The sequence below is a fragment of the Agelaius tricolor genome, unplaced genomic scaffold (assembly GCF_023055355.1).
Source record: "Agelaius tricolor isolate 1412-34295 unplaced genomic scaffold, bAgeTri1.0.p SCAF_35, whole genome shotgun sequence".
Taxonomy (NCBI): Eukaryota; Metazoa; Chordata; class Aves; order Passeriformes; family Icteridae; genus Agelaius; species Agelaius tricolor.
In genome coordinates this window covers 4,833,291-4,854,923 of record NW_027269295.1, presented here as the reverse complement: position 1 = coordinate 4,854,923, position 21,633 = coordinate 4,833,291, and the positions used below count along the sequence as shown (strand labels likewise).

Below are 21,633 nucleotides of genomic sequence, written 5' to 3'. Positions count from 1 at the left end.
TCCCCTGGGATGGGACAGGCAGCCCCATGGGATGGGCCTGGCTGCCCCACAACACTGCAGAGCAAAGCCAGGACGGTCACACTATATAAAACACCAAAATCCAGTTAATTTGAGGTCTTCTGAATACTTCATTCCCATTAATTTACATGAGATCTACTCAAGGCAATATGTGAAAAGAAAGACATTTTGTCTGAAAACACATTTTTTGTAATTTATTAGATCTGTACACAGCTAGTGCTGTTCTCATTAGCATATTTTTAACCTTTTAACCTCCGTCCCCCCTCCCCAGGACAGCAGCCTGTTCCACTGGACACAGGGAAGGCAGAGCCCTCAGCCTCCTCTGGCATCCTGAACTTCCACAGGACCTGAAACACTCGGCAGCCAAAAGGCAAGTTTGATTAGTTTATTTAAAATTAAACATTTCTTTCTGTTCAGCTACTGCACGTGGAGCCAAACCTTGTGTCTGATCATTGTTAGTGCCAGAAAACTGATTCAAAATTAGAGACTAACAGAGCCCAAAGCTGCAGAGAAGCAGCTTCTCAGGTGTTGCCTCAGAACTGCAGGATTTGGGTTTATGCTGAAGCTTTTAACAATTTTAACTCAGACCTGCCCTTCTCTAGTGTGAAAAGGTTTTATGGTTACTGGACAGAGTTACTGGTGTGGAAAAGCAGCAATGATTTTGCTTGGTTGTAATTGTAGCACTGATTTCCCTGGGCAGCAGGATGTTCTCCTCCAAGCTGAATTCTTCCTGTTCCATCAGACAGCACCGTGCAAGGCCCAAGTCGGTATCAAAACAAAATTAAGCAAATCAGAGAAAGCTCCTTGGAAATGCATGGGTAGGAAAAATAACAAAAATCTGGACACTTCACTTGGGATTGTCATTTTCTTGACAAATGCATTTAAAAAGCCAGGACAACATCCCAGAAAAATCAGAAGACCTGAGGACGTTGGTCAACTGATTTCTGCCCTCCAATACTGGCTTCATCATTCCAGGTCAAATTTGCAGTTTTTACCACTACATGTGGTTTTTGTCCCACCAAATCAACATAAGTAACATTTGTAAAGTGCTTTGAGATAGTGCTAGAAAATGCTAAGAGTGAAAAGAGGGGCAGAACATCTGTTATCACCACCCAGCTGATTACTGTGAGTTGGTTTTATCCTCAGAGCAGCATCACTATGTTCTCCTTTGACCTCCTATTAACCAAGAGCTGGCACAAAGGAAAAAGGAGTTTGTGCAGGGCAGTGAAAAAAGGAAAACAAAGGAAACACAAGGATTTCTTCTGAAAAGAGGCCTGAAGCAGAGCTCCAGAGAAGGATGAGTATTTACTTCCCAGATCCATCAGGAAAACACACACAGACTCACATGCACAGAGCTCTGCAGGAGGCTTCACACAGCACAAACATTGGCCAAATGAGGAGAGAGGTGGGGCTAATTAAAAAAAATAATAATTAAAAAATCAAGACACTGATGCTTTTTTTGAGGGGAGGACATAACTGCTCACCAGAAGCTACTGCCTGAGGGCTGTCAACTATGTCATAGTGAAGCCCTGCCACCTTTTCCAGTTGACAGGAACTTCTCTCTAGTTAGCAGCTTCACAAAAACAATCCTTGTATAAATCCATAAAGCTTTCCCAGATTTTTAAAAGGTTAATTTTACCATTATAATTGCACTTTAAAAACAGGCATCAATCCCTACGCACTCTCCCCAAACACCTCCTCACCTAAAAGAGGAAAGAAAGGCTACAATTATGCACTGTTCTACAGCTACTGGATTCAAAGGTTTGATTTAGGTGCCTGAAGGAAGGATGCAAACACCCACTTTCCAGGCAGGGCAAGAGTGCATTTTAAAAAACCTGCAGGCTTCACAGCTTGGCTTGCATTGGCTTCAGGTGTTTGTGGAAAGATTCATGAACCTGCAGGACAACAAGACAAGAGGTTACAAGGTCAGGTTTGATCTTTGAAACAGTTTTACCTCCTCACATCTTGCAGTGTGTTTGTATACTAAGAATATTTGAATCAGAGGCACTTTGGAGATTTAAGAACAGCCAGATAACTTCTATGTTTCAGGGTCTACATGATACAAAGCATGAGGATATAAAAAACAGCCTGCCCACTACCTTTCTTTTAAGAAAGAAATGCAAGATTTATATCCATACAATTGTTTGGCATTTTAATTACAAGAAAACTGGTACAGGTTTCCTAAGGAGCTGTAATGAAGCTCCTAAGCCCCAGTGACTTCAGAAGTACAGAACAGTGAGCAAACTGGTGGGATTTAACTCCAGCTGCAGTCTCTGGCAGCCCATTGCAGGGGATACAGTCTGCCCTCATCAAATAAAGGCACCAGGAAACAGGATTTACCATTCTGGCTGATGGAGCAGGGACATTTCAGTTTATTTTAGCTCAGCTGCAGCTCCAATCCTAGGCCAGATATACAACATCTGACACCCAAGTACTACAGGGGGGCAATTTACTTTCTCCTCCACTCACAGCTATGGCCTGAAGAGAGGAAGATTTGCCAGAAAATGGGCAAGGCTTCCACAGCTACTGTCACTAAGCAGAATCAACAGCAAGTGATAATTGCTTTTGAATTCACTGAGATACTTCAGTTGCTTCTCTGTGGGAGTGCACCATTTCCTCACTCAACTGAGAAGCTCAAGAGATCCCACAGGGATGAATGCAAGGTACACCTGGGAGAGAAAACTACAGAGAGCAAACTGAAAGTAGGTTGTTAGTTTTGGTTCATTACTACTTGTGACTTTTCTCCCCCCTTCCTCAATTACCTGTTGAGATCACTGGAGCAGAATTAACAACCCTAAACTGAGTTATTTCTCTGGTCATGCGAGAAAAAGAAGAGAGGTTTCTTTACCTGTGTTTTGTTCAGTGGGGATTTCTTTGCCCACTCAAACATGTTCTCGTAGACGTTGCCATCGTAGCGGCCGAGCACAGACCCCAGGTGGACATCATGGAAGTCAAAGGAGTCCACCAGTGCCACTGCATTGGGACGAATGACAGCCAGGAGCTCCTTCACGTGTTGGTTCACTTGGGTTATCTGGGCACTGGTCAAGATACCCGCCTTGAGAGGGGAAACAAGGATTACACAAGTCACAGATCCTTCCCTTCCCCGAGGTCTCATACATGTCAGCTTTCCCACACACAAAAATGCAAAAGTTCATAAAACACCAAGAGTTTTTTTTTTCTTCACTAAGCCATTTGCCACAGTGCACAAGCAGAAGGAGATGCCCTCCATATTCCCTCCATACTGGGAGACTTACTCTGTGAGTACCTATAAGTTAACTGCAGCAGCAGGTTTCCTTGGAGAATATACGTGTAAGGGTACTAAATTGTGCCTGGCTTCAGGGAAATTTTTAGTAGAGGAAAGAGGAAAATGGGAAGACAAAACATACCACATCTGGCAGAAGAGAACAAACAAAACAATGCTGCTCAAACTGACAGAATGAAGAGAAGAAAAGCAATGCCTGACAGTTTAAAGCCATTAACTGAAGGATGGGTCAGAAGTTGGAGCACAAGATCCCCTTTCAGAGATATTAGCTGTGGAGTACATCTAACTGTAGGTCCTTTATTAATTCCTTGTTTTTTAACACACAGCAGCTGGTCACCAACTGGAAACTATTTCAGCTAAACCTTGGCACATGCCTGGTTTCCACAAGGAAAACCCAACAAGAGCCTTCCAGCAGGCCTGCAGTGCGAATGACTCTCTGGCAGCCAACAGCCAAGAACTTACACCTCTAACATCCATACAGCTTGGCATTTAAAACACATTTGCAAGCAGTGAACCTGGCTTCAGAGATCTGGAGTGCTGGAGGAAGGCACCAACCTGCAGGAAATCTCCTGCATTCCTGCTGATGCCAAACAGGGCGTACAGGAGGCACAGCTCGGTCAGCACCGCGCGCACGGCAGCGTCACCAACCTCGGCCAGCTTGGCTGTGAACAGCTTCACCACCACATAGTGACAGTGGGCCTGCAAGAACCAAAGAGAGTCAGTCAGGGACACAGAAACATCAGGAGCTCTCACAGCATGTTTCTTTAGCAGGCACATCACTGACCTCTGATGCCCGCACAAGATCAACAGAAGTTCTGTTCCAGGCATCCTCCTTGCTCTTTCTGTGGGTCAGCTCAGCTTGCAGATTCTTTGCTGCAGATTCTACAAGCCTGTTTCACATGAGGAAGAAAAACAGCTTAAATAATAACATCACATTAACAAGATGACATACACTGAATTCATACATGTCAGTCATGGCACATGAGCTCAGAATTCTTCTCATGTGCCATGAGGGAAGACAGTGACTGGAGTGACAAGCTGTGCCTCTCTAACACCAGTAATCACTGCTGCAGCTACAACACAGCTACAGAGGGGTAAGAGGACTTCTGACAGCACACATGTGGTGCTTCAATACCTACTCACAAGTAGGTGTCTGTTCTACTCTCCCACTTCCCTCACAATGAACTTTAATATCAGGATTGTTTCTCTCCAGAGAGATCTCTGAGTAGTTTGGTATTTGTAAGTTTGAATATACTTTACATAAAAATAAGAAAAAGACACATCCCAAGGGATTGAGTGTTGTGGTGTGTTTTATGTTTGTTTAGTTTTCCCCCCATTGTTCTCTCAGAAGGTCCTGCCCTGTTACCAGTTTGTGTCAATCCCCAAACCCCTCCCCAGTTGTCTTGGTTATCTTTCTTGTTCCCCACCCCTGGCAGCCTGCCTGTCACTCGACACCCCTGCCTCTTTTTCTAGAGAGTTCGGGCCAGGGTGTCGAGTGATTGGGTTAGGGGCCAGGGTCCCTCCCGCAACTGTGTTTGATGGGTTCTCCGATCATGCCAATCCTTAATGTATCCCTCTCTGATTTGCTATCTTTCACCCCTCCCACCCTCTGTAAAACCGAGGCTTTCCCTGCCTCGGGGCTCTCAGCTTCTTCCACCGAAAAACTCCACGTTTCCCTACCAATAAAACCACCCTCCCTGAAGAAACTGAGAGTCGCCTCTTCATTTCATCCTGCGACTTCGGAGCTCTCTACTGCGGCCACACGTCCGTAAGGCTTGACATCGCCTTAGGCACAAGGCCCTGACTTCGGGTTGGGGAAGTGCCTTACTGGCTGGAGGTTGGCTGGACACTTATCTAGCCTGGGCGTTTTATTTTCCACCAGCCACTGCTCCAATTGAGGAGCAGAGTAACCAGGCTATGGGCAGGCTGTGAGCAGCCTCCTGCAGCCTCAAAGCCCTTAACCCTGACCCCAACCCAGTAAAGTGTGTCACTTCCTAAAAGCAACACACAGATCAAAGCTTTGCCAGCCACACCTCGAGAGCCCAGCACAAACAGGGCAGTCATCACCACCACCTCACCCAGTTTTTCTTGGCTCAGCCCAGTCAGTGTGAGCTCACCGGGCAGCACGTGACTTGTAGGCCTCCACCAAGCTGGTGGGGTCATTGATCCTCACGGTGACAGTCCTGGCAGCCACGTGCTGGGGCTGGATGCGCTGCCTGGAGAGGTCGTTCAGGTAGGACACCATGCCACTGACCTGCTGTCCAGAGGTCACCTGGGTGTAGCTTTTCATAAGGAACCTGAAAATAGAGACAGCAGATGGCAGCTCTTACTCATGAGCTGTTTGAATGGACAAAAGTCATCTCACTGAGGCTCAGGCCAGAAAGCTTATCTGTCAAAAATGGGGCAGAGGACAGAAACATGACACCACTTTTGTGTTAATACAGACACTTCTGCTCATTACTTTGTCACCAAATTCACTGCAACCAGTCAAATAAAAGACTCCTCAACACCAATTTAGTGTTAAGAAGGGCATCATTTATTACCGGTGTCTGGTTGCATGGGGGTAACTCATCCTTGTGTGCATGTGATTTTTTACAAGTGTGTTGCTTACATACAGTCACTACATGCATATTATAATTAACTCATTACCATAAAACCCTCCCCACGTTCCCAGGCTGAGTCCTTGTTTTGGCTGTAGCTGCATTCCTAAGCCAGATGTCTCCCCCTTATCTCCCAACTGTCCTTGCTGGGATAGCAGATTCTGTTTTTCTGACCAAAGTTACACACACACAGCAGAAATCAAATTAACCCTTTTGGTACCAACTTCAGCCACAAGGACCATGAGGAGAGGCTGGAATATGCCTGTGCAGAGGTCCCATACCTGGCAGTTTGCAGCATCATGACAGTGTTCTCCCCCTCGTAGGTGCAGGACGGGGTGAAGGTGACATAGATGTCAGGAATGCCACTGCAGCGGGAATAGCCGTGCCCGCCACACGCCATCCGACACTCCTCAATGCCAGCATTGGCAGTCCAGGAGGTGAATGCCTTCAGCCCCGCTGTCAGGGCGTGCAGCTGAGGGGAAACAGCAAAGGCAGCTTTATTTTCCAGTCTTAGCTTGCACACATACATGTTAAGGACTGCAACTCCCAGAAAAAAAAATGTGAAGTCAACACCATTCTTGTGCTGTTCCACAGGTTTTTGTTTTCCCTGAAGGAACTCTTTCCTGAGCCAAATATTTATATGAAAACTATTACAAATATTTATATGAAAATATAAAAATATTTATATTTCCTTGTACATGTAAAGACTTATTTAAAGTATTAAAATTCCTTCTTCCATTCCTTCTTCCCCTACACATTTTAGGTACAAGACTGTTTTCAACTGCTCATTGTCACAAACCCTGACAGAAAATTAACATTTTACAACCCTAAACCCTCAGTATAGTACTGATACTTTGATCAACACACCTGTTCTACCCTAGGCACTGGGAAGAACAATGAAGAAGTTACAGCACAAGCACAAGACCAGTCTTAACTCCCAAACAGTACTCCATCATTCCTGGAAATGCACCTTTTGAATAAAAATATATTCCCAGTAGCTTTCTCACTGTGAATTACTCCCTGTTTTTTATAAAGTGCTAAATGAATAGAGCAAATAAATGTCACCAGCATATTCTGGACTGGGGGCTTCTTAAACTACAGAAGACATTTCATGAGTGAAAGCCAAAAAGGTTCAATGCCTCTTTTTCCATGATGTAAAGAAACCTCACAAAAAATCAACCAGCACTCTGGTTTCCAGAGGACACAGTACCTCTGGCAGCTCACTGAGGTCCCCCTTGCTGATGTCCCCATTGATACGATGATAGGTGTCCTTTATGTAGGCTCCCACAAAATGGAAGGCGTATGCTGTTGCCAGGAGAGGAAACAGTTTGTATTGCTGGGTCTGATAATCCAGGATCTGGGGTTCTGGTTCCCTGGAGCAAAACACAGATGAGTTAGCATGTCAGTGGTAGCAACCTGCTGCAGAAATCCCATTTATCCCTACTCTAAGTATGTTCACCATCCATAGCAAGCCAGACTCTCTAACACCATCCAGCAAAAGCCTCTGGCAGGGGAGGACATTCCAAGAATGAAAGACTATGCACTCCCCAGGACAAACAGTGTTTTGAAACCATACTGAATGCCAAAGCAAATATCAGCCACAGCCCCATTCCTCCCAGTAGTTCAGAATTTTCCCTCAGCAGTTTGGGCTGCTCTGGGTCTCCCGCACTCACCCTGGCTTCAGCTCAGACTGGTGTCTGACGGCGCTGTAGCGGATGGCGATGGTGCAGGCCCGGGACAGTGAGCGAGCAGAGTCACCCACGATGAGGGAACGGATGAACACCATGGTCCCATAGGTCAGCTTGTCACTGACTGGTTTCACATAGGTGCCATCTGGTTCAACCTGCCAAAAAATAAAAGATAAAAAAAATACAGCCTATTGATTTGTGAAGTTTCCTCCCTTTCGTATGTTCACACTCTAAACTCATCAAGCAGCATTTACAAGCCACCCACAATCCTTTTGGTGCAGTACTCAAGCTCACAGGAGCATTCAGTGTGCCCATTTCTAACACCAGATGCTGAAGCTCACTGCTTTACCTGGGCATATTTCATCAGCATGTTTTCCCGAGGAATTCGGAAGTTGTCCATTTTCAGGTAGCCATTATCCATTTCATCATAGCCAAACTTGGGGCCAATGTCACCCACAGTAATACCTGTCACAGACAAAGCCACTTGCATTAAGAAATAGGAACTAAACAGCACACAAAAGGTTCAAGCCTTCTCCAATATGGAGATTGATTAGTTTTCTAGCAAGTTATGAAGTAAGAGTTAACAGGGACCTTAATCTCTGATGGAAAAGTGGTGTCCTGGTTTTGGCTGGGATAGAGTGAAATTATCTTCCCAGTGGCTGGTACAGTGCTGTGTTCTGGATTTAGCACAAGAACAATGTTGATAACACACTGATGGTTCAGTTGTTGCTGAGTAGCACTTGCACCAGATCAAGGACTTTTCAATTTCCACACTGCCCCAACAGTGCGAGGCTGGGGGGACACAAGAAGCTGGCAGGTGACACAGCCAGGACAGCTAATCCCAGCTGGACAAAGGGATATTCCCCACCAGGTGGCATCATGCTGAACAATAAAACTGGGTGAAGCCAGCTGGGGGGGATGACAGCTCCCTGCTCAGGGACTGGCTGGGCATCAGTCATCTGCTGCTGAGCAATCACACAGTGATCACCTGCTCTGCATATTATACTATTATTATTATTGTTGTTGTTGTTACTGTTATTATTTTAAATTTCCCTTCCTTTTCTGTCCTATTAAATTGTCTTTATCTCAGCCTACAAGTTTTACCTTTTTCACAACTCTTTCCCCCATCCCTCTGTGTGGAGGAATGGCTGTGTGTGTTTAGCTGCCTGATGAGTTAAACCACAACAACTGGATATCAAAACATGGGAATCTCCATCATTTCCATGCAGCCCTACTATCCACTCACTGCAGGAGCTGTCTCTAAAGTTCATCCAGCTCACTTCCAGCTAAAGAGGGATGAAAGCTCTTCTTCCCCTATCAGAAAGCAGGATTGTGGAATGCATAGGTGGGAGACACTGGGGCAGAACCAAATCCCAAACTAAACTTCATTGGGGTAGAACCAAATCCCAAACTAAACTTCACTGGGGCAGAATCAAATCCCAAACTAAACTGCACATTGAAGGCCTGGTAGGAAAGATGATTTAGTGGTAGTTCAGTTGTAAGAAAGACTCATTTAAGCCCTGTGATCTACCAGCTGAATTCAGCTTCTGAAATAAGCCATGAACTTTAACAAGACACAGCAGCTGTATACAGCCAGAGAGAAACAGATGTCATCTGTAATCTACTCCCTGAGTGTGAATTTGTACCTGGCAGAGGTTCATGTGTGCCCAGCTGCCGGATGGGGACAATGAAGGCGTGCAGGCCTTTGCACTGGCCCTGGGTGTAGAGCTGAGCCAGGACGATGGCGTGGTTCGACGTCTTCCCAACTGCAACGGGAGCAGGACTCAGCACAGAAACACAGTCAGACACACTCACACACTGAGTCTTTCTTCTGAAATAACCCCATCACATCATGCACTAGAAAACCAGACTGACTCCACTGGATGTCACCCCAATTCTACAGATCTATGACAAAATGTTGCTCAAGTCAATGGAAGTTGCACAACACAATTTTCTTGACTATAAAACACGGAATCCTTGGCACACCCATCAGTGAAGCAGAAGGAACTATAAATAATTTGATACAACAATCAAAAATTACACCAAATCCACAGTGTGAATGGTTCTGAGCAACAGTCCAGAGCACACAATGTTTAGCAGGCTCTGATAAGTCTGCTTGTTATGCAAGTGACTGGCTCTCAACCAACTCTTTGGATCAACTTTCAGTCATCACTCTGCAAATATAACACACATAGCATCACCTCCCTGAGTTTCTCCATACACCTTCCAGATTTAGACACACTTACGTCCACCTGGCCACCACTTAATGGAGGTGACAGTGGGGCTGTTGAGGATGAACTCCTGTGTAGAGGGGTCATAAGTGGCTGTTGTTTCCAGGCCCCGAAGATGAGTCCCTGGAAACAAGCAAACACATTGTTTTGGCAGGAAGTCAGTCAAAAAACAGAGACAAGGACAGAACTGGGCAATGGAAAGTAGATCTCCAGTAGTAATGTTTGAATTTTAATTCTGCTTTTAGGCTATATGTATAAAAAGCTAAATATCAACAAGTTAGGGAAGAACGAGTGAGGGTCAGACCATATTCTGGGACCGCCAATACTCAGAAAACATTAGTTTTTTCCCCAGTGGTCTAAGACTAGTTTTCCAAGCACCTCCAGTCTGACACCTTTTTGCTGTCACACACCAGAAGCCCTTTCTCATTCAAAATGTTCCACAGGAACACAATCACCTGAATTTCACTAAAATGCAAAATAAAACCATTCAGTTCTCAGCCACAAGACAAAATAAACAGTGCCCATCACCTCTCCATTCCCTCATCAAGCCTACATTCTCCTCCTACTTGATGGAGCTGATCTCCCAGAAGAGATCATCCAAAACTCCAAGAGAGCAAGTAATGGCATGTGTATGCCCAGTGCTGATGCAGGTAGATGAAGAGACTGCATAAAGATGGAGATAATTCCAGGAACAGTCTTTGTCTTCTGCCCTCAATGCTTCACTTTCCACACACCTGTCTCAGAGCAGTGGCACTACCCGTGAATGCTTTAAAAACTCCCAAAGTCCCCAGGCCTACTTGCTTAAACTAGACAAGCTGTGAACACTCCTGAGAGTCTGGACTTACAGGGCAGGACAAAGCTCCAACAGGAAAAAGGAGATCACCTTGCAACAGGCACGTTCCCAAAGCATGGAGGTAATGACAGATTTCCACAGGCAGCTCAACACAGACTTACTCTGCTGACAAAGGATCTTCAAACCTCACTAGTTCCAAGAGATTCTCCTCACACTTGCAGTTACTTTATGCTTCTCACAGTCTCTACATTTCCCTTCAACACAAAGGTGAATCCCACTCATTTTTAGAAAATAATTCTCATCTGCAACTCTGAGATGACCAAAATTAAAAGCTTCCCAAGGCAGAATATCCTCCCTTTGAAACTTGAATTAGAAGTGTTGCAATCACAATACTGCTGGAGTTATCAAAATCCATTTCAAAGCTTGAAAGCAAAGGAATAGCAACGAAAAACAAAGTCAACATGAGACAGAGAACTCAAAAAGCCCAACACACTTCACAGTCAGTTAAAAAGAACACATGGGAGTGAACTAAGGGGAAAAAGCTCCCCACAGAACATAAGCATTGGAACCAAGGTTAATCCTGAGGTGAACAAGCAACTCTTAATTTTTTGGCATCTCTTTCACTACCTCAAAGCTCTGTCCTTTTGTCTTTACACTGAACATTAATTAGAGCAAAGCAGAACTCCAACTGGAAAGAACAGCAAGTGTAAAATGAACAGATGGCACCAAACTGCCAGCACCAGTGATGGGCAGTAATGATACTGGTTGGAATGGCACAAGGAGCCATTCCTTATAGAGCTGCAGACATCCAACTCTCCCTTCAGAGGAAGAAGGAAGCAGCACATGGCATAATGCTCCATTAACCCTTGCAGAGGCTGTCCACCTTCCCCTACAACCACAGCAGGCTGTGTAAAACTGTGGGACACACACACACTGCTCTACCCAGGCACAGGAATCCTCTGCACACAAAGGCATTCTCAGAAAGAGCATTTACTGGGTGTACTGTACCATGGCCCATCTCAGTCTGGGCATAAGTGCCAATGATCTCCAGGTTCCAGGCAGGCATGAAGAAGCGATCCTGCTGCTCTGGGGTGGCCTGGGTGAGAAGAGTGGGGAGGAACATGCCCAGGTGAAGGTCCAGAGGCTCAGGCCGTCCGCGGTGAACAAAGCTGTGAAGAATTGTCACGGGATGGGAGCGTGAAGGGAATGTTAGGGGAGGGAAGCAAGCATGAGGATTCATGGTGGAGATTCAGGAAGAGACAAAAAGAAAAAAAAAACGATTCATGTGTCAATCAGAATTCAGCAAGTGTATTTCAGAGTACCAGAGCACTGTCCTTTTCTCAGGCTGAGTAATAAGAAATTGCACTCACTTTGAAATAAAAATGCTGCAAGGCATTCTTTGTAATCCTGCAGAAAGTGTACCTGCAACATTCCCCTATTTTTGATGCACTATGATTGATTAAAAAAAAGAATGAATCCAAACCAAAAGATGGACCAGACCTTCTGGTTTGAACATCAGAGCATCCCTAAGTTCAATGGGCTGAGGCAGTCAGCTGAGAATGTCAGTTTGTTGGAGATGTGATGTGGCTGAATGCAGTGTGCTTTCAACCAAATACAGAAAGTCCACCTTTTTTTTTTTTTTATTACATGTTTTGAAGGTAGAATCTGGTGGAAGTCCCAGTTTATCCAGCTAAATAAGTTAGGTTTTCAACAAACTTTATATTTTTTTTAAAAAGACAAATCCTAACTGGCTGTACTATTTACTCTAATTTTTAAAAATTAATTATCAGACACAATTAGTGTACATGGCATTTCAAATCAACTCCCTTCAAACTTCTGCTATTTTAAAGAACTTTCTTAAAAGGACAGTGCTCTGTATGTGTAAGTCAAAGTTACACATGAACAACTTGCGAAGAAAGCCAACATTTCTGAATTTGTAAATCACCAGCACATATTATCTCCAATTAAACATATTGCAGTAGAATTACTTTTTCTCCATGTTCTGTCAAGCACCACTGTGAGGTAATTAAGTGGTCTATTAAGTTTTTCAATATAAAGAATTAATTAATTATTAAATCTTAAAATATTGGCAGCTTTGAGTATTAAAATAGTGGTGATAGATTGAGGACAAGTACCTTCATCTGGCTCCTTTATGTATGAAATAAATTTAATTGGACTTTAACAGGAATATATATAAATATATATATATATATTTATTTAAATTATATGCATTATGGAAAGAGCACTGGTCTGAGCTTGGCTCAAACTCATCTGATATTCTTAGCAAAGTGATAACAATGCATCCTTGTGTTCTCTAAATACACATTAATATGAACTAGTTCTGTCCCAGGCCTTCCTAAGAACTGCTTTTTGATATTCTCAGACTCCTATAAATAAATTGAACTATCTAATAAACCAGCAGCAAGGTTTTCTAAGCTTTCTGACTGCACAGTCACCAAGCCCAACAGGGGACTAATGGCCTACCAGGAATACCAAATTTAAATGAGTTCAGTACTGGTGAGAAGTACTGAACAGCTACAGCTGACAGCCAAAGAGTGACCAAAGAAAAAAAAAAGAAAATCCTTATTTACCAGCAGTAGTTATAAACCAGATAGAAACAGCACAGGATTTTCACTTGTTTCATTTTCAGCCCTGTGCTATTTGTGTTTTTTCTTTATTTGATTTTTCTTTTTTTTTTTTTTTTTTTGAGAGACAAAGAGACTCCTTCACTATGAAAGAGGTTAAAATCAACACAGGCTGTCACACATATAGTCACCAAGATAAAACTGAGTAACTACCCATCCAGGCCAGAGTTCTATTCAATAATCCAGAGGTCTGCTTCCCCATCACCAGATTTTAAACATCAAGATTAAATTAAGCAAAGCTCAGTGACAATTACTGCAGCAGCTTCATTGATGAAATATCAGATACTCAACATTCACAGCAGGAATGCCAAATGTTTGCATTTTAATTATTCAGCATAGAAAGCATATCTACTTCACTGTATTCCATTTAGTGTCAAAATATCAATTTAACCATGAAACAACATGAGAACTATAAGGAAATCAACCATCACCAGGCAAGAAAGTGCAATGATCTAATGTGAAATCAGGAGTAAAACCAATCACTGCAGTGTGGATGTGACTGATTTCAAGCAGCTGGTGTGAGAAAGCAAATAAGGCCAGCAGGCACTGATTGTTGCCATTCAATTCTCTCTCAGCTTCTGGTGTTGAGCTGGGTTTGTTGAGCAGGACAGGGTTTCTTCCACTGAGTCTTCTACAAATGTTTCAGCATTGCCATCCAGCAGTGTCCAGACTGACACCTCAGTTTTTCCCACTTCAGATGCCAGCACAAGCACTGGAGTCTCTGTTAACTATTCTTGCTGGTACTTAACAGCCATAATTCCAGGTTCTGGGCCAAGACACTGTTTTTTGATGATTAAATGTTTTTCCATTTGAAGCAGTGAAAATTGCTTTCAACACAGCAGGAATAGGATGGTTTTTTTCTTTGTAAACAAGACCTTGCCAGGAAACTGTACAGCTGCAGTGCAGCAGCATCTGGAAGAGAAGTGCCTGGGGCAAAGCATACCTGACTTTCAACCAGAACTCACAATCTCACCATGCTCCACTGCTCCTGTAGGAATGCTCCTGACCTGTTTGTGCAGCCCAGCCATGCACTGAGGGCTCTGGCAAAAATGTCCCAAAATCTCGCAAAAGAAAAAAAACCACAGTACTGTTCATTGACACAGTCAACTGGTTCAAGTGAAATTCAGATTCTCAGGGCTTAGAACAACCTCCTCATTTCAAAACAAAGGTAACAACTACCCAAGCAGAGATCAGCTAAGAGGTGCATTCTGGAAAAGACCAAAAGGAATCCTGGGATTGTCAGGATGTGAAATGAGGCGGCTGTCTGGCTACAGACATCAACCATTAACTGAGGAATTTTACCTTTCCCCCTTTTAGACTGACCCAGGGAACATGAAGAATTTACCCAGTGGAGTTAGAGAAAAGAGGTTACCCATTGATCCCTGCAGGGAACTAACCATGTCCCATTTCGGTTTGGGCGTAGGTGCCAATTATCTTGACTCCACGGACCAGGGGCAGCCACTTCTCCTTCTGAGCAGCAGACGTTTGGGTCTCTATGGTTTTGTGAAACATGCTGAAGTGGAGACCCATAGGATCAGGAAAATTGCCCAAGCATGTTCTACAGGAGAGAAATAGAGGGATCTGGATCTCAGTCTTACTGTTACCATGAACCTGAAAGGCTTTTCCCCAATTGGAGCATAAGATAAATAATCTCTTTGCCTCATTCAATCTTTTTTTTTTTTTTTTTATCCCACAAGCAACCTCCAAATGTGGAGGCATCAGAAGCAATGCTAATGGGGAAACAGATGTTTCTTCCAGGCATCTTCTTCACCCCATGAATCCTGCTGTTGCTATGTAACTGGAAAAAATATTATTCTACAAAGGTTCATGAGCAACTTGAAACTAAGGACATGAAAACCAAAATATTTTCTCCTCCATCTCTCAGGCTTTGTGAGAATAAATCCCACTGCTGCTGGTAGCCTACAACTAGGGCATTATTAGTTAAAAGAAATATGTATTGCAAATGAAAAGGTTTCTTTGGTGACTGAGTTCTTTTTGGACCAGCTCTGTACTGCCTGCAGCTGCGTCTATCAGTTGTAAGATCTGGAACTCACCTTCAATTAAAATTACAGTCTAGTGCTGGAGGGAATGGAAAGAAAAATCAGACATTTTGGGAGTGCTTCACCAAAGCAGAAGTTATGTCATGAAAGAAAACTCTAATCATCTAGTAGCCACAATGCCAGGCAAAGCACATTCTCAATTAAAACATCTTCCCTTCTGCAGCTTGAACAGTTTCTTCCTCTTCAATCTACTGCACACAAATGTTTATTCCATCTAAACTCTAAGATAGAGGAGTTAAAAATGAGCCCTCTGCATAAATACCATAGGGGATGTTCTGCACATCTTGTCCATGCAGCAGCATTTGTGACTGACATTTTGCACCATGCAGAGAGTAAATAATTGATAATTCAACAGCAGCTCCTGTACAGGCTGTGAAAACCAACCTTAGAGTGAGAGACAAAGCACCACTGAACTGCACATTGCCTGTTTGAAATGAACAAGACTAAATGAGCCATGGATTTTTCCAGGAGCAAAACTATTGTAATCAAGTGATCTAATGCTGGTGATCAATGTATGAACTGTGCTTTAAGCTGGTGTGGTGTGCAGGTACAGTGTCTGAATTCCTGGAGTCAAGGCACACAGTTCTTTCACCAAAAATATTCTTACCTACAGCAGCAGATGTTACCAAAGCTGATGCTTTCAGGGTGACCAAGGGCTTAAAAATGTTGCAAGGACATCAAGACAGAACTTTTTAACACTCTTGTGGTTTTCTAAGTAGGTCATTCTTTTAGCCCAGGACCTATAGAGCAACAGCAGCATCCTTTTCTTCCTCATTGCCTGCAGTACAATTATTGTGCACCTACTCTCTGGGCCCAAAAAGGACAAATCTGCAGGGAGAAAATGAGTGCTGACCTTGAAACATGAAATTTCAGGGCTTGGGAAGACCTTGAATGGGTCTTTGCAAATTTTCAGCAGTCATGGAAAGAACTTGAGAAAAATGTGCAGCCCATGCTTTGCTGTCAGAAAAATCAGGTCAGACATTGCCTCTTTGAAGGTAATGCTCCAGGAAAACATCTCAGAAATCTTCTGAAAGGTCACACCAGCAACTTTCACTGCCTATGAGGAAGTTTAATCAGAAGTGCCAGATATTGAATGATTACTATTACCTTCTCTGACAGGAGGAAGACAACAGACATTCTGCAAGTGGATGCTTTAACACCCCTGTGTCATGGTCATGATGTTTCTGTAGCCAGTTGTGCAGGATTTTATCAGCTTCTTGCATTAACTAAGCTGAGAATTAAATTACAGCAGAAACTGTTAATCTCTGCATACTCCACACTGAAGATTTAGGATTTCCTTAATGTGCCTTTTAACAACCTGAATGACAATGAGAGAGAATCCTGTTTTCCTCTAGACAGACACAGGGCAAACAGAAGAGATACCAGCTGTGAAGGGAGGAACAACAGGTTTTCTTCCCTACTGTTTCTTTCTCTGAACTCTTACTGCTTCCCGTTACAATTTCAACACTCCCAGCACCTGGATTGGCTGTTCTCCAATTCTGCTCTCTGCAGTGTGTTACAGTTCAAATACTCTGCTCCAAACTGATGGTGGCAGTGACCATCTGATCAATGCCCAGCTGCTCTGAGGTCAGCCTTGCTACAACAACCAGTGTCACAATGAGGCTGCAGCTCCAAATCCACTTCTGGGAGAAGGCTGTGTAGTAATATGTGCTATGGCAATACAGACCTTCCCAGATTTCACAGCAATCAGTGCCACCCACACAGTAAAAGGCACTTATGTGACAGGTGTGTCACTGTCTCAAGAGAGAGAATGACAGAAGCAAACCTGCATGTTCAGAGGCTCCAAAGCTACAGGAACAGCTGCAAAGCCATCCTCAGGCTGCAGAACTGGGTCACAGAACAGGGGCATTTACTTTACATTAGTCTGTGTGCAAACTTTGCTGTTTTGGGCAGTTCTTGAAGTTACTCTTTCAAGGATGAGCATGAAGGGTCATCCCAGGGGAGAGGGAAGGAGCAGGAGCTGTATTTGAGCTGTGCTAACTGGACTTCAGAGCTAACAACTGCTCTGGTAATAAACTCCTGTTCCAGCTCTATCAAAGTAAGATTAAGCCAGACTCATTCACTCTGCATTAATTTAGCAGTGGCAAGTAGGGCCCATAGTAGAGTTTTTCTGCTTTGGTTTGCTCAAAGCTACTCCAGGTCCTAATTTAAAGCTGTAAGAACAAATTCCAACAGGGAAAGTGCACACTCATGCAATGCTTATGAACACAGGAATCATCTGGTGACCAGCAGCTCTCAGATCTTCTCTTCTTCTGTGACCCAGTTTGTCTCAACTGTTTTTCACTTCTTTGTTTAATCCCATTTTCCTCAATGAAAGTTAATTAAAGTTGAAGGTGAATTAAAACTGAGCAGCTCGCTCTCTTCCAAGAGTGTTGGAGCATCACACCAGAAACATTTCCCATTGCTGACTTACATTTTGCTGCAGTTAGACTGTAAAAGAAATCTGAAATATTGGCACTTTTTGGCTGATGGCCTTCAAAGCTGTAGTCACAACAGCTGCAACTGCAGTGTTGATATAGAAGAATTACTACATGAAAAGCAATTAAGTATATTTAATAGATCCTCTTATGATTTGGAGTCCAACAAAGCCCTTTGGAAACAGGAAGGAGGAGCATTCACTTGAACATGTCACAGCAGCAGCAATTGTTTAAGTATATCTTCAGGGCAGTGAAGGAAGCAGCATTTCTCCTCACCTACTCATAAATCAAGCTATAAAGTTGGTGAGTCATGTGCAAAGCTACCTAGAGATATTCTGGCACTTTAGGAAAGCTACAGAAAAAAATTCTTTAAAATTGCATATGTAAATCCTTTTGGGGATAACTGACAAAATTTCTTAAGCTTCCATAAGTAGAAATGTCAATCACAATAAATACAACTTGACATCTGAATCAAGGATGTCAGTCTATTTCATAAACTTTTTTTGAGGCATGTTGCAACACCATATCCATTCAGTTTTCAGTTTGGAAAAATGAATAAGCCCAAACACACTTTCTCCAGGTCAGCTTTTGCACTAATGAAGTCACTTCCAGTTAGCACCAATTAGCATGTTTGGATATGGGATAGAAATAAACATAATTTTGTCAGTTGGGTGCAGTTCACCGAATTAAAAAAAATCTTTAACACACAGCAAGTGGGAAAGTGGGGACAGATGTAAAATGCAAATGAAATCAAAGGATGAAAAAATAATCCTTTAATTTAATCAATTTTGAAAGCAGCAGCAAGCCCACATCCTCCCTTGCCAACACCACAGATTTTAGTAAAGAAGTAATTTCAGAATATCAACAGTGTACAGTTCTTAGTGCAAACACACCTCACCTGTAGGCAAGAAGTTTGTGCACTGCTCTCCTCTCTGTTACATGTTATTACAGAATAAATATGGTAAATAAAATAAATAAAAAATGGCAAATAAGTCAGTCTACAGTAACTGCAATTATATTTTGAAATCCTGAATGGTGGCAATTAGATTTTACCTTGGAAAAAAGTAAGCCTTTTTTATTGTCTCTGTTGGTTTTGGACTGTGAATTCTGACTAGTCACACCTGACCATTCATGCCACGTTAGATATGGAGGTACTATTTGGTATCTATAGGAAATACTTATTACACCTTCATTCACTTAAGAACTGCTGACTCCAAAGTAAGGTTATGGAAAGACAAAACTAGAATCTCTCATTTGACTACTTCAGAAAAGCCTGTTTTTATATAATATCGTCACTTAATAATGCTACAAAAAGACAGAAAATTTGTCAAAAATTTCCATCTGATAGACTGGATAGACTTGGCTGAATTTTCTCTGTAGAAATAAATAAATAAATAAATAAATAAATAAATAAATAAATAAATAAATAAATAAACTTCCCCATCACTTTCAATAAACCTTGTGTAGGAAAAAAAAATTATTAACTTTGGCTGTGCAGCACCTGAATAATCTCTACTGTCACTGAACTTGTTCCCTGTTATCACTGCCCACCAATGATGATTTTTAAATTGTTTACAAATTACTTCCACGAGAATTTTCATGACACAGGTCAGTGCAGACCAGTTTCTCTGAAAGTAAAACCACAGTGCACAAGATTACTTCAATTTCCTTGTGCCAAGGGTCATGCCCTGGGGCCCATGACAGCTTTTCTACAAAACCAGTCAGAGGGGGCTTGTGGTTCATTATTTAATGTGCCAGAGGATATATATCCATGGGATTACGACAGATTTCTAGATCTGTGTAACTTCTCTGTTATCAGTTTCTGTTTTATTAAATCAGAAAGAGTTTAACAGAATTAGGGGGAGAAATACATCAAAACCAGGAACTGAGTTCTAATTTCTTCAAGAAGGAATGAAAACTCACATGTAAAGGCAGTCTTATTTTCATTAACTTGATCCAAAGGTGGTACTATCAGATAAACCAAAGGTCAGGTACAATAAAAAGCCTCTGGGTCAAAGAGAACCTCTGGAGCTCAGAGGAGGGAGCCAGAACAGTGATACACAAGAATTTATAAACCATCTTGGAATAGTTTCAAGTATCTCTGCAATGTGACTTTATTGGGTCTAAGTGCAAAGTGAAGTAATCAGCTTTTAGAGATTTCATCAGAAGCTGCAAACTCATCAGATCTATTCAGATTCAAAGTAATTCAGTATGATTTTTTTATTCCTTTTGGGGAAAAAAATCTGACTTCAAGTTCTGTTTTTTAGTTTCTGCACCACACATACAGAACAGTGTTAATGTTATGTATGTTAATTGTTAATGTTGCATTTCTCATAAAAAAAACCCCTATGAAAACACAACATTCAGGAATTCAGGGTTTCCTTTGAAATTCACTGAAGCCAGACTCGAGTGGGCATTTATACAGGTCTTGAGCTTCCTTTAGACAACAAACATAGGAAAAAAGCACAATCTGGTGTCCTTGGTGACGACTGAAGTACAAGAAGCAACTCTGGATCTTTTTAGGTACCTTTTAAACCAGTAGATCTCCTCGGGATCTGCAATTCCATATTCCCTTAACTTCATCACCATCAAGGAGCTCTTCCTGATGGCTTGCTCATAGCGTTGGCTACGGGACAGGAAGTTCAAATCCTCATGCTGGAAGTCAGGGTCATTAAGAACTAAGGCCTCTGGGGACAGAACAGGAGAGGAAAACAAACTCAGTTTCCACAAACCTCATCAGGGAGTGAGCAACGACCCAGCATTTTACCTGCTCTACCTCAAGGTAGGAGTATAAAAAAATTGAAAATAAAATGAGAGGTTAACGAAATGAGAATGAAATCAAAGCTCTTTGATTTGGCACTCTCATTCCACACATAAACCCCGTTTACAGTTCAAAGCACTCTGGACTTGGCAGGAGGGCAATTCACTGATGTAAGACCAGCGGGCCCCTCAGCAACAGCCCCAGAGGCTCAGGCAGCCTTGTGAACTCTGAACCCCATGCAACTCCAGCAGAAGGGCACAGTCATTATTCTCTCTGTGCCAACTGGAAAACAAGGTGCCCAGAGAGCACAGACATTCGGTGTCCCCCCTTTGGCAGCGAAGTTTCACAACAGCAGCCTCTGACAGTCCCAGCCCAGGGAAGAGCCTGGAAGTAGCTCATTAATCTCTCATAACCACATCGTGCCGGTTGACAAACAGATGACATTTGTACAGTTGGGCAAGAGCGTGCTAGGAAGGAAATAGGAGGGGACAGAGCCCATGGGAAGCTGCCTCTGACCCTCTGGAGGAAGGGGAAACAGAGCAGTAAAAGGACACTGCTCTATCAGGGCCACTCTATATTCTTTCTGAGGAGGAGGGGGACGAGGGCCGTAACACAGCTCCTGTTCCTCTCTAACCCCTTCCTTTATGCTGACCCTGCACCTACAAACCCTCTCCTCACAGCATTCTCCCCTCCTTGGGGTCTCCCCTCTCCACAAAAGCTCCTCCCCACCCTCTCCCGCCCCAGGACCCCTCACAGCTCCGTGGTTCCTCACCCCGTTACCCCCGCGCTGTATCCCGCTCTCCCTGGGTCGCCCCACCACGCAGCCTCTCCCCTTTCCACCCCGCATCTCCTCCTCCCCCTCCGAGCCCTGACCGGGGGTGTCTCTCCCGGTGCCCGCGGCCGGGCCCTCCCTCACCGATCTCCTTGCGGCGGCGGGTACGCTCAGGGCCGCCGTCTAGGATGTGGGTGAGCAGCTCGGGCTGGAAGGTGGCGGCAGCGCGCTCCCTCCGCAGGTCCGCGTTCACCGACATCGCGGCGGCGGCTGTGCCCGATCCCGATCTCAATCCCAGTCCCGATCCCAATCCCAATCCCGATCCCGATTCCTTCCCGTCCCCGCCGCGCCGGCCCCGCCCCCGC

General features: G+C 43.5%; 1 protein-coding gene across 2 annotated transcripts; it reads right to left on the bottom strand.

Annotated features, from left to right (window-relative positions):
- Positions 1 to 388: 388 nt before the first annotated feature.
- ACOX1 (acyl-CoA oxidase 1) lies at positions 389 to 21,633 on the bottom strand. 2 transcript variants are annotated; one of them, XM_071452942.1, is made up of 14 exons: positions 21,413 to 21,633; positions 20,263 to 20,422; positions 14,635 to 14,795; positions 9,815 to 9,922; positions 9,215 to 9,334; positions 7,918 to 8,033; positions 7,554 to 7,723; positions 7,091 to 7,253; positions 6,162 to 6,352; positions 5,398 to 5,577; positions 4,065 to 4,170; positions 3,836 to 3,979; positions 2,867 to 3,073; positions 389 to 1,913 (listed from the first exon to the last, which is right to left on the bottom strand). In XM_071452942.1, the coding sequence occupies exons 1-14, from the start codon at positions 21,525 to 21,527 to the stop codon at positions 1,863 to 1,865; spliced, it is 1,992 nt and encodes a 663-aa protein (XP_071309043.1). In that variant the 5' UTR covers positions 21,528 to 21,633; the 3' UTR covers positions 389 to 1,862. The 2 variants fall into 2 exon arrangements, with proteins under 2 accessions (XP_071309043.1, XP_071309042.1); XM_071452941.1 differs by lacking the exon at positions 14,635 to 14,795 and adding an exon at positions 11,601 to 11,761 and having other exon boundaries at positions 21,413 to 21,632.

Excerpts from the sequence above, each read along its gene's own strand:
- ACOX1 (XM_071452942.1), bottom strand. The coding sequence starts at position 21,527 with ATGTCGGTGAACGCGGACCTGCGGAGGGAGCGCGCTGCCGCCACCTTC. Across the intron at positions 9,335-9,814 it reads TAAGTGGTGGCCAGGTGGAC|TTGGGAAGACGTCGAACCAC; the intron begins GTAAGTGTGTCT and ends CTCCCGTTGCAG. Across the intron at positions 7,724-7,917 it reads TGCTGATGAAATATGCCCAG|GTTGAACCAGATGGCACCTA; the intron begins GTAAAGCAGTGA and ends ATTTTTTGGCAG.